Source organism: Plasmodium sp. gorilla clade G2 (genome assembly GCF_900097015.1).
Source record: "Plasmodium sp. gorilla clade G2 genome assembly, chromosome: 6".
Lineage (NCBI taxonomy): Eukaryota > Apicomplexa > Aconoidasida > Haemosporida > Plasmodiidae > Plasmodium > Plasmodium adleri (nom. inval.).
In genome coordinates, this window is record NC_041698.1 from 1129216 (window position 1) to 1143124 (window position 13909).

The window sequence follows — 13909 nt, forward strand, 5'->3', positions numbered from 1 at the left end:
CAGTACGCACATACACAAATATATTGTGCGTTATATTTATCTTTCATCTTTAGATTATATATAAAATGGAACAAATTAAAATTTGTGGATATATATATATATATATATATATATATATATATATATATGTATTTATTTATTTATACAATGAAATAGAAAAAATAAATTGTTTTATATAAGATGAGTTTTCATGGATGTCAAGACATCTGTTAATAATGGCATGTTTAGCATGCTAGCTAAATTTTCTACAATTTCTAATGTTTGCATCCAATTATTAATTTCTAGACGAGGTGTAAATATTTGACCACATTTACATATGGGTCTTCTGTGAAAAGATTTTATTGCATTACAATTATTACATACCAAATCTTGGGCCTATATAAAATAAGAGAGTATATATACATGTATTAATATATATATACAAACAAATGTGTATAAAAAAAAAAAAAATATAAATAATTAAACTATATTATATAAATATGTAATAATAATAATTTTATGATTAGTAATATATAATATATATATATTTTATATTTCTTACATTATATGCGTCGAATGTTTCCTGTAATAAAGATAATATTTTTAATTCAATAAATTCATTATCAAATTTAAAGTTACAATTTTTGCATAACCAAATAAATGATGCTTTTCCACTTATTTCTGCTTCCACTAGACTTGTTACTACATTCATATGATATACAGATGAACAATTATCACAAAAAATATCTTTTAAGATTAATTCATGACATGGGCTCTTCCAGAGTGAATTTTTTTTATTATATTCACTATCTCCTACGATTTCATATAGTTCATGTCTTTTTTCATGGAAAGCTTCATTTGAGTTTTCATTTTCTAAATTTAATAATTTATCATTTTGCATTAAGAAGATACAAAATTTGACAATTTCTAATCTCCAATTATTATCTCTTTTAGCTAGATTTCCTAATGTTTGAGGAAATAAGAATGGTGCATAATTAATATTATTTTCATCAATTTCATCATCTTCATATGGCCAATAATTTTCTATTAGATATTTTTTATATTTGATTGCTTTTTTAATTTTTTTATATATATTTCCAGGCATAAACCATAAATCTTTTATTTTTTCTTCAATTTTATATGCTAATACATCAACATTTTCATTGATTAAAGAAAATGATTCACAAACTTCTTCAAGATCATCAAATGATTTATCAAATATATATTTTAATTTAGCTCTTTGTGCTAAATTAATTTTATCTGTTAATTTATCAGTTTTTAATATAACATTATAATAATTTTTTTCACATGTAGATATATCATTTATATCATTTATCTTTTGATGATCTGAATGATTTGAATCTACACCATTTTGTTTATTATTATCATATGAAAGTATAATATCATGTAATGGGTTCAATATAATTATATCAAGAACATATCTCAAAAAAGATTCACATATAGGTGGTAAGTATTCAATAATTTTTAGATTTTCATCTGTATTATCTTCATTTGGATCCGAATATTTTTTATATCTTATAAAATTATATTTATCAAATTGGCATGCTGCAATATATTCATTTTTAATATAGAAAGGTACATTTGCATATATTGAATCACTATGTGAAAAATATTTTATTAAATTCTTTAATATATTTCTTCCTGATATAATAGAATACTCATTAAACGATATAACAAGATTTCTTAAGTCTGCAAAAATAATATTAGCATTAAATTTCTTTTTCATAATATTTATTAAATTATTTTGATATATTTCAGAACATTCTAAAACTTTATTATATAATGCAACATCATATAATAAACTAGAATTATTAGAAATCCATGAATAAAACGACGTAAATATATCTGATATGCTTTCAAATGTTTTATTTGTAATTAGCATAGATAAAGAAGAAATTTTTGAAATTAAATATTCTAACGATTGTCCTAATAATTTAAAGGCAAAATTACTGAATTGAGAAACATGAGCATTTCTTTCAACAATTGAATTAATATCATATTTATTTTGTATGAGATTTTTTTTTTGATTTAATTCGGTTGATGATTGCATTAAGATGTTATCATTATTGGACGAAAAATTTACATCCACACTATTATTATTATTATTGCTATTGATGTTGTTCTTTTGGTTTTGGTTTTGGTTTTGGTTTTGATTTTGATTTTGATTTTGGTTTTGATTTTTGTTGTTTTTGTTAATATTATTGCTATTCATATTATTATTCTCGTCAGCTGTTGATATATCTTCATCATTCAAGTTTTCCTTTTGATCTATTGAATGGTTTTTATTTATATGATTACTTTTATTATTTAATTTATTCATATGGTTGGTATTATTTTCCAATGTTCTCTTGAGATTTTTTTTATTTTGCATAAAAGTATTATGTTCATTATTATTATGATTATTTTGATGATTATTTATTTTTATATTTGTATTGGTTATGGCATTACTATATTCATTTGTATTTTTGTCCACATTTGAATATTTTGTAAACAAGCGCACACTATTGAATATTAAAGATTCATTAAAAAATAGATGAACAATATATCCTCTATATATTCCTTGATTTATTATATCATTATTTTTTTTAGCTAAATCATAATCACAAAAGTTATTAATATTTAAACATGGTATTCCAAGATCATAATTACCAAAATATGATAACCATAATATTCCTTTATACTTTTTTATAAAAGATGCATATAAGATATCATATATAAATTTATGTTTTTGATTTTTGTTTTGAACATTGAATAAATTAAATAATGGAATATTTGATATTCTTGAAAAATTTAAATCTTCTTCTACCCTATGATAATTTTCAAAAAATAAATTTAGAGATAAATTAAAAATATCATTTTGATAATTTATTCTTGGAACATTTTGATATTTATTAATATTATCAAATTTATAAAAATAACATGGGAAATATTTATTGGTAGCCCACCAACCTAATTTTTTTTTATCAATAGTTGATGATACATAAAAAATATATTTTTGTTTTCCTGTTATCATATTAGTACGATATTTATTTAAGTATAGATCAAGATATTCTAATACTTTATATACATTTGTATTCTCTTCATAATATATATCAAATTTTCTATAATGATATAAAAATAATAGATCTTTTTCAACTGTATTAATAAAAAATTCTTTATTAAATAAATTTTTTAATAACATATCTTTTTTTATTTTTTCTTTTTCAATATTGTTTAAATATTCCACATTATTATTATCATCAAAAGTATTATGTATATTATGTATATTATTTATATTATTATTTGGTATATTTATTTTTTGTCCATTATGTGTAGAATTTATATTTCTTTCATTTAATGTTATATCATTACAATATTTATCAAGTTGTAAGAATTTTATAAATGTATCATAAGGATCAAAATTATTATCTTTTTGACCTATACCACTAAACATTATTTTATTTCCAAGTAGATGATCTTGATTATTTTCATCAAATTGATCATATACATTAATAAAAATACGATTACAAATATTATCTATAAGTGTATGAAATATATGTATATAAACAATATGTACATCATCTAAATAATTTGCTGATACATTTTTACTACTTTTACTATTATTTTCGAATTTACTAAAACAATAAGATTTAAAACATTTATGTTCATCAAAAATATAATTATAATCATTTGAATCAATTTCAATAGAATTCCCATATCTACTTAAGAAATCAAAATATAAAGGTATTTTTGTTTCATATACTGATATAATACTTTCATGATAATTTGCATTTAATGTATTAATAATATATTGATTAAAATATTTTTCTGTCATTATAAATTCATATAAATTAAAAACTTTAATATTTCTTGGAAGAAAACAATTAGCATATGCTTTGGATTTAAATACGGTATTATCATCATTATTTGAACTAATTAATTTTATAGTTATTTTGCTATTACTTTTAATATTCAATTGATCATAATTATTAATATATATGTGTCTATATACTTGTATTTTTATTTTATAAAATTTATTCATATTTTTTAATGAAACTAATGCATAATAAATTCCATCATCATCATCATTGTAATAATCATTATTATCAACTTTTTCATTAATATGATAATTTTCATTTAGAAATACTTTCTTATGACTAGATGAATCATCTGAATTTGAATCTGAATCAGAATCAGAATCTGTTTCATGTTTAAAATATTTTAAATATGGTTTTAATAAAGTTTGTTTATCATTGTTTAAATGATTATTTAATTGGTTATTTGAATTTTTTTTATTATTTTTCTTTTTCTTTTTTATCTTTTTATATATATATACAATATCCATTGCATTTTGAATAGTATGTAAATATTTAGAATCTAAATTAGATATTTTCTCATAATTATTTTTTTCATTATTAGCTTCTTCCTCTTCTTGATCTTTAAATGATATGATATTTTTTTTTTTTTTGTTTTTATCCTCAATACGTATTTTTTTAATTTGTGTTCTATTATTTTTCCATATTTTATTATTAATAAGCATCCAATTTTTAAAATTTGAATGAAACAAATTATGTAAGTCTTTATATTTTAAATTACTGATATTAATTTTTTCATGATCAATAATGATAATATTATTATTATTGTTATTATTTTCTCCGTAATTTTCAAATGAATTTATTTTTTTGTAAGCTACTGATGAGATAAGTTTACTAGTATTTGTTGTAGCACCAGACATAATATTACTATTGTTATTATTTGATTGGTTATTATCATATAAGATTATTAATTTTTGTTTTTTCGATATAAAATTATCTAAGAGATATTGTTTTATTAATTTTCTTTTTTTATTTTTCATTGTTTCCTCTGATTGTGTTAATAAGGCTGATGATGTCGGATCTGTTATAGTATTTTCTCCTTCTATAGGAAAAGGGCTTTTTTTTTCGATAGATTGATTAGATATATGTTGTTTATTTTTTATACTTTCTTTGTTTATAAGATGTAATGGTGTATTGTTTGTTTCATTTGAATCTTTAAAATCATGAATATCACTTTCTAGTTTCATCTCAGTAGTATGTAAAGGTGAAGTTGTGTCTTCTTTTTTTATGTTTTTTTTTACAAAGAAGGAAGTAATTTTTTTTTGTTTTCCTTCTGATATATTTATTTGTTTTTTTAACCAATCTGGAACAGATATGGATGTTATTGGATTATTAATATTTTGTTTAATAGCTGGAATAATAACTAATTTAAGAATTTGAACTTCTAATTTTTGTTTATAATAATCCCAATCGATAATATCTCTAACATTAACAGGTACATTTGGAGGAAATTTAGTACCTAACCATTTACTTAAATAATGGATTTGAGTATCAATATTTGTTTTGAATATTTGTATGGGTATAGCTCTAAATGTAATATCTGAACCAATAGGTTTGGATACAACAATAAACTGAGTGGATACATTATTATCTTCAATATAGCTAGCATTATTTAATAATTCACTTAATCTTTTTGCTGTAGTAATACCAAAACTTTTAGCATTTGGTTGTTCTTTAACAGATTTATTTAAAACTTTCTTAGCTAAAATTAAATCAAATAATTCATCATCATTATCTATATCTATTGCTTTAGTATCTATTAGATTTTTCCATTTATTTGCTGTTAATGATGCATGATAATATGATTCTTCTTTTGTTTTTCCTTTTAAGAAATGATTAAAAATTTCACTTTGGAATCTTTGAATAATTCTTAATTCTCCTCTTCGTTTAATTTCAAAACCTTTAAGTTCACTAATTTTATATTTATTATTAAAAACAACATATCTTTTTTTTAATAAATCATCTGATTTTTCAGATGCAGGTAAAAACATACCATGCCATGGTCCATCTAATTCAAAAAATATTTCATTTTTACTAATACATTCATAATCATTAGTATGTTCATTATATACTAAATATTGATCATTTGTCCATTTCTTATGCATTTCAAAATTTAAAATATTTGTTGGGAATTCAAAATCTACTTTTTTCACATTGCTGTCATTTTTTAATTCTTCTTCACTTTTTGTTTCATAATCTTTTTTTTTATTTATTTCTTTTTTATCCAAAATATATACATCATACATTTCTGGGAAATTTTTTGGAAGCATACACCAAATACCATCAGTATCTAATTCCATTGGTATACCAATTTTATTTATTAAATTAAATGCCCCATTAATTATTTGAGAACCTGTATAAGTAACAATAGCACCCATTTGATCAGAATACCATCTACTGCTTCTTCTTTTAACATAACCATAAAAACTATTTAATATACATTTATGTGCTAATTGTAATGAATCATTTAATAATATTTTATCATCTAATTCTTGAATCTTAATATAATCTATTTTTGATTGTTTTAATAATTCCCTTTTTTCATGTTCACATTCTTTCAGTCCTTTTTTATACACATATCTTCTGTCTCGAAATGTTTTAACAGCATCAACATAAAATGGGTTTTCTCTTTGGCACACTAAACTGGATGCATCCACTTCTTTGGACACTTTGGTTTTCTTAAAAACTTTTTGAGAGCAATCTTTTATGACTTTCATTAATTCATCGTGTTGTTGTTTATCCGTGAGTTCATTCCACCTGCACCAAAAAAAAAAAAAAATATATATATATATATATATATATATATATGTGTATATATATATGTATTGGTATATATATATATATATATATATATATATATATTGTTATGTTTGTACAATATTATTCATATAATATAATTATTTTATAATTTTTCTAATTACGATTTCTTTTTTGTTGCGTTTATTTCCACCGAGTTTTCATTTTCAGTACTATCAGATTCTTCCTTGTTTTGCATCTTGTAAAAACTCTTTTGAGGGAAAAAAAGTCTAGTTTTTAAATCTTGTTTTAATGACAAGACATGACCATAATCTATAGGAGAAATTTCTAATTTACGTTTCCATATCATTTTTTTTTGACACAAGTGTCTTTGTTTATAATATGAACAATTAAAACAATGATCTGGTGTGATGATAGCATTAGGTTGCAAACGATGTGATAAAATAATATTAGGATACATTGCAGCAACATCTAAATGATAAATATTAGGACATATATTTATATTTGGATTTTCTATAAAGAAATTTAGTTTACTTTTAATATCTTGTTTAATTTGATCTAAATTTATTATTTGATTTTTATTAATATATTTACTATCATTTATATTTGCATTTTTATTTAAATCTTTTTGAATCCAGAAATCAATAATATGATCAATACTGTTATATAGATATTTATATGTATCTACATCTAAACTAAAAAATTCTTTAAGATCATCTCTATAAATTCCACATTTTAGACTTTGAACTGTACCACCAACAAATGAATCATCATAAATAAAATATTTTTTTTTATTTTCTGGATCTGTAAAATATTGATTATATATAGGTTTGGATTTATTTGGAAAAAGTATATTTTTTCTATATGCTTCTGCCATTAATAATTGTTCACATAAGGTTCCACTACCTTGTCGTAATACATTATCAGGGTTCATTGGTATAATTGATGATAATGCGAATAAGAAATTATGAATAAATTTATCGTATAAATAAAAAGTAGCAACAGCATCAGATACACTGTAAACAGCTAAATGTTGAGGATTATTTTTAGCTATTGGAACCATAAGTTCAGGATCAACTTCTGTTGGGTTATATTTTAATTTAATTTTACATACACTTTTTAAAGTTCTAGAACCATTAGGTAGATATGAATCTCTTTCAACCCATTTATATGCATCAATATTTAAAATAAAATTACATGAGCATTCTTGTTTATTATTCATAATAAAACCTATTTCTCTAGATACACTTAAATTATTAATTTCACATCTTCTATATAAATATGGAATATCAAAAAAATCTCCATTATATGTAACAAAAATATGTATTTTTAATAATCTGATATGTTCAAGAAATCTTTTTAATAAAAAGTATTCATTTTTTTCATTAAAAATTTTGAATGTACCTGCACCAGAATATTCTTCATTTGGTTTATATAAGAATTCTCTTATATTTTTACTCATAACATTTCTATTAACAATTAAATAACCTTGAGCATTATACATATATGATATTAATATTATTTCATCTTTTTCTTTATCTGGAAATTTTAATTCATCTTTATAACATTCAATATCCCATGCTAATATATTTAATGGTGCTGATACTTTTTTATTTAAAATTTCAAATTGAATTAATTCGGTATAAAGTTCATCTTCTTCTCTTTTAACTTTATACCATAATCCACATCTGATATTTTTATCTATACAAATTCTAGTTAAATATTTTACATCATATTCATATATTTCGACTATTTCATTCATAATTTCTTCTCTACTTAGAATTTGTTTTTTTGTAGTAACAATGATATCATTCATATTCAATATATTATTATTATTATTGTTATTATTATTACTTGTATTATTATTATTGTTGTTGCTATTAATATCATTATTTTTTGGATTTAATTTCCTTTTTTTATCATCTTCGTCTGTTATATTTGTACTATATGGTTGTTTTTGTGTGTTTTCTTTTTGATCATCATATTTATTATAAGAATATTCATTTTTATAAGAAAATTCTAATTGACTATAAGACAAGTCTTCATTATTAAAAATATGTTTATCATTATTTGAATTATTATAATTTTTATTTTGTTTTTTATTTCGTTCAATAATTTTGACTAAGAAGTCTCTAGCATGCATTAAATTTTCAATAGTATCATATGATAACTTAAAAAATATATTACTTAAATAACTTCTTTTCTTATTCAAATGATCATATAAACTTAAATCCTCTTTTTTTACATAATCAATTTCAACGTTATATTTATCTAGTTCCTTTTTTAAAAATTTTGTTACTTGTTCATAATTATGTATATTCTTCGTTTTTAAATAAAAGTAGGGTCTATAAAATAGAGTTAATCTCCACGTCTTGTTATTGTCTGACACAAAATACATGTGTACACCTATAAGAAAAATTATATACATATATAAATATATTGATATATTTCTTGTGTCCTTATATACTAAGTATTTTATTTTTATTACCTGTTTTTTTATGTGATTTATTTGAATTTTTTGCTACTACATTCATAGTAGTAGGAACTATATTATAAAGATATCCTTCTTTCTCTCCTTTATTAATCCATGCTTTTATATGAAACTTATTTTCTAATTTTAACAATCTCTCATATTCATAATCTGGGTTAATTTTTGATTCCTTCTCCCATCCTTTTGTCCTAGTTTGAGTCGTCATTTTTTTTTTTTTTTTTGTACTTAGAATAAGAGTTTATATTTAAAGAATAGCACACACATATATATATATATATTAATATGTATGTATAATAAATGCACTATTTATTTAGAAAAGAAAAGTTCATTTTGAAGAGGTATGAAAAGTAATCTAAAATAAAACAATGTTATTAGGAAATAAATAAACGAACATATAATTAAATATATATATATATATATATATAATAATGGTCAGATAAAAATATGTATTAATATAATACCAAAGTAATGTTGTATATAATAGGCTTATATATAAAATTTTCAAAAAAAAAAAAAAAAAAAAAGTGAATTCTATTAATATTTTATATGTAATCAATATATATGAATAATATTATTATTTTACATAAATAAAAAGATCTAATAGTTTTATGAACATCTTTTAAAATAAACTAAACATAATATTATGTGTCTACAAACTTTAAAAATATGAAATTATATTTTTAATAATATTATGTTTATTATGTTATATATTTTTAATTTCATTGAAAGAAAAAAAAGAAATAAATTAAAATATATTTTATATATAAATCTATTTTTTTATTATTTCACATATATATATATATATATATATATATACATATATATATATTTTAAAAAGACAAGATTACATATATGTGTATAAATATATAAGGATATAAGAAACATATAATTTTATTAATATATATATTATAATAATAATAAAAGTAATATTTAATAGGTAAATAAAATGAAAGTATAAAATTTTGATTGTACTTTATATATTAATTTTTTTTTTTTTTTTTTTAAGCTCGTATAATTTAATATTAATATATATATATTTAAAAATTATTTAGTGTTTTACTTTAAAATATATATTATAATTATTATTTAAAATAAATAAATTTTTAAAAAAAATGAATAATTACATAAAATATTTGTGTGATTAACACATAATATAAATGATGAGATTAAAAATAAATCTTACATAATATTCATATATTATATATATATATATATATATATATATATATATATATATATTCATGAAATTTTAAGAATGGATAAATATTTGAAATTCAGAATTTATTTTTAGTCTCATTTTTTTTTTTTTTTTTATCTAAAACAAGAAAATATTTAATAATAAAAATAAAGAAATTATATAATAATAAATGAAATAAAATAAAATATTAATATACTCAATAGTTACTATGATTGTGTATTCAACTTATATGTGTATTTCTAGATACATAATAATATTTTGACCTCTAGAAATATTGAAAAAAAAAAAAAAAAAATAATATATATAATATATATATAATATAACATTTTTAATACTAATAAAAGGTAGTTTTATGTTATAATATTATTTTATAACATTTTAGTAATTAAAAAAAAATAAATAAACAGAAGAATCAATAAAAAAAAAAAAAAAAAAAAAAAAAAACCTAAAAAAGAAAAATTTATTAAATAATAATGTTATATTTAAGAAAAATGAATTATTTTTTTGTTCCTTCTTTTTTCTTGAAATTTATTAAATTAATATATATAAAGATATATATATATATACACATTCATAAATAATATAAAATATGAGTAAGTTCATAATATGAATTATAATAATCTCCTTAGTATTAATTGTTAATATATAAATGTTAATTTATTTGGTCATTTATTTATAATCCTTATATGTGTTCATTTTATTATAGATTTATATGGCATAAATATGTATGGGTGATGAGAACCCTCATATGTGTATAAATTTTTTAAAAATAATTGTTCAGAGGTTGTTAAGATATATAATTGTAATACCATAACTTTTTTTTTTCTTTTTTTGTTCTTACTCCTACATGTTCAAATTTAAATATATATATATATATATATGAATAAGTTATAATATGTGTCTGGTATATATTAAAAAAAAATACTACTAAACGTTCTTCTTTTAAACAAATAAAACCTTAAAATTATAAACTCATAAGCATCAATTTGTAAAAGGTTCAATCTAAAGAATAATAGATAAAAGAAAAAAAAAATATATATTAAACTAATCATATATCATGATTTCATTTGAAACAAAGAGTTATACAAAGATAGAATGTAACATAAAAATATTGAAATAATGTTTTTAGATAATATAATTACCAAATATTAATTTAATTTTTTTTTTTTTTTTTTTTTTATTATTAAATTTATGAGTATGAATTTTAAAATATGAAATAAATTGCACAAACAAATAAAATATAAATAAAGAAAAACAAATATTTTTACAGAAAAAAAAAAAAAAAAATTATCCAAATATATTAAGCGAATATAAAAAAAAAAGTAAAAAAAAAGGTAATCTAATATTGTAATAATTTTATAATATTAACACAAAAAAAATAAAATAATAAAATAATAAAATAAGATTATATAAAAGGAAAAGGAAACAGAATAATGTTCCCTTTTTTCAAATAATGTGTGTAAAAAATTATATGAGAAAAAAATTAAATATAAAAGAACATTATGTCTTTTTATATATTAAACGGTTGCAATTTTATTAAAAGCATTATTAACAAATGAAAGTATAAATAGTATTCTAGAAAATAAAATATATTGAACACATATAATTTATTATGATGTATATATTATAGTTGTGCTAGTTTATTTTTTGGGGGACTTATAGTAAAAGTGGGTGTATCTTGGATATAGAACTTTTTAACATATATAATAAGAATATATAGTAATAATGAAATAAATAAAATTTCGAATACATAGAGAGTATATTTATTTGTAAAATTGATTGAATTAAAATCAAATAAATAGTTAAAATCCATAGTTGGGAATATATAATGTCCATAGTTTTTTCTTAAATTTTCTGCCATAGTAGGTACTTTCTGTTCATTAGAATGATTTAATATATTATATTGATTAGTATTATTATTGTTATTTATAGGAGTAGCTGATTTTAAGTTATACATATTATTATTATTATTACTATTATCATTACCAATTTTAATATTTTCATTTTGTGAATCGTTTTTTTTTTTTTCTCCTTTTTCTAAAAAAAGATGTTCTTGTTTATCATATGGTTTACTTTTCATTTTATGTAATTTTTGCATAATATCTTCATAGTAGCTTAAAATATTTAAACATTGATCTTTTAAATGATAAAAATTAGTTTTTAAGCATTTATGTACCTTTGAAAATTTTGAATAGTCATTACAATAGTTAAGGATATCATCAATACAAGAATATAATAATGAGTTACTCAAAGATTTTTTACAACTTTCTGATAATTTATTTTTTTTTAATGTAATACACGTTAATACATCTTTATCACAATTATTATTTTTAATATCATTTTCACATCCTTTTATTGGTTGAATTTTATTTAAATGATTAGTTATCGTTTGATTTATATCAGCATCATATATATTTATCAAATCAAGAAAATTATTGAAGTCATTATTATTAGTTGTTAAGGTTTCATTTGTTAAATTCAAGGGATATATAGAAAAACTGGATGGTAGAATTTGTGATAACATACTTGTTAGTAAAAATATATCATCTACCATAACATCATTATTTCTCTTTTTTCGTTTATTTGATTTATTATTCTCATTGAATGTCAAATGATTTCCCATATATGGAATGTCTGCTTTGAAAACATTATCAAAAAGTTCATCACCAATTAAAGATACATCTACAATGGTGCTGATCATTAATATAGGATGTAACGAAAAAAATATTCCATAAACAATAAATGAAAAAAGAAACCTTTTCACCGTTCTTTTATTCATTTCAATATTTTTATTTTAAATAAACATTTATAAAAAGAAAGTTAAGGTGAAAGAAGTAAAAAAATAGCACACACACAAAAATATACATACACACACGCAAGGGTGTTTATACATACATATATATGTATATATATATATATATATATATATATATTATATTTATATTTATTTATTTATATGTAAAGGAATTTTTTTTTCATTTAAACATATTTAATATGTATTTTTATATGTATTTTTTTTTGAACAGACATAATATATTAATTTATTAAATGGTCTCTTAAGAATTTATAATGTAATATATATATATATATATATATATATATATATATATATTAAGAAATACAAATATTTGACTAAATAAAAAGACAAACTACTTTTAGTTCTAATAAATAGGTTGATATATTCTTTCATTTAAATTGAGTATACATTTAATTATTGCAACATATTATATAAAACAAATATTGTGGATTTTTATGCATAATTGTGTATGAAATGTAAAAGGAGATATACATAATAAATACATATATATATTTACTTGATAATAAAAAAAAAATATTAAAAAAAAAAAATAATTTGCTGATAATTGGCTAGTTAATTATATTTAATAAAAAAAAAAAAAAAATTTAAATAAAATACACATATATAAATACATACACATATAATTTTATGTATATATAAATATAATGTGATAAAATCAAATAGGATAATAAAAATAAATCTTATATTTTTCTTCTTTTTTTATTGTAAGAGAAAAGTAAATAATGCTATAAATTTATAAAAGAAAAAAATATTCCCATATATATATATATATTTTCATTATGCAAAAAATG

At 19.2% G+C, this 13909-nt stretch overlaps 2 protein-coding genes across 2 annotated transcripts; both read right to left on the minus strand.

Moving 5' to 3' along the window:
- Positions 1-171: 171 nt before the first annotated feature.
- Positions 172-9307, minus strand: PADL01_0628500 (DNA polymerase epsilon, catalytic subunit a, putative; the record flags this gene model as incomplete). The annotated part of the gene is made up of 4 exons (XM_028681028.1): positions 172-375; positions 542-6611; positions 6776-9017; positions 9100-9307. 4 exons carry the CDS (start codon positions 9305-9307, stop codon positions 172-174), a joined length of 8724 nt encoding a protein of 2907 aa, XP_028537446.1.
- A 2617-nt stretch (positions 9308-11924) lies between these two features.
- PADL01_0628600 (conserved Plasmodium protein, unknown function) lies at positions 11925-13079 on the minus strand (the record flags this gene model as incomplete). Its single annotated transcript, XM_028681029.1, has 1 exon — positions 11925-13079. The coding sequence occupies one exon, from the start codon at positions 13077-13079 to the stop codon at positions 11925-11927; it is 1155 nt and encodes a 384-aa protein (XP_028537447.1).
- Between the last annotated feature and the right edge of the window lie 830 nt (positions 13080-13909).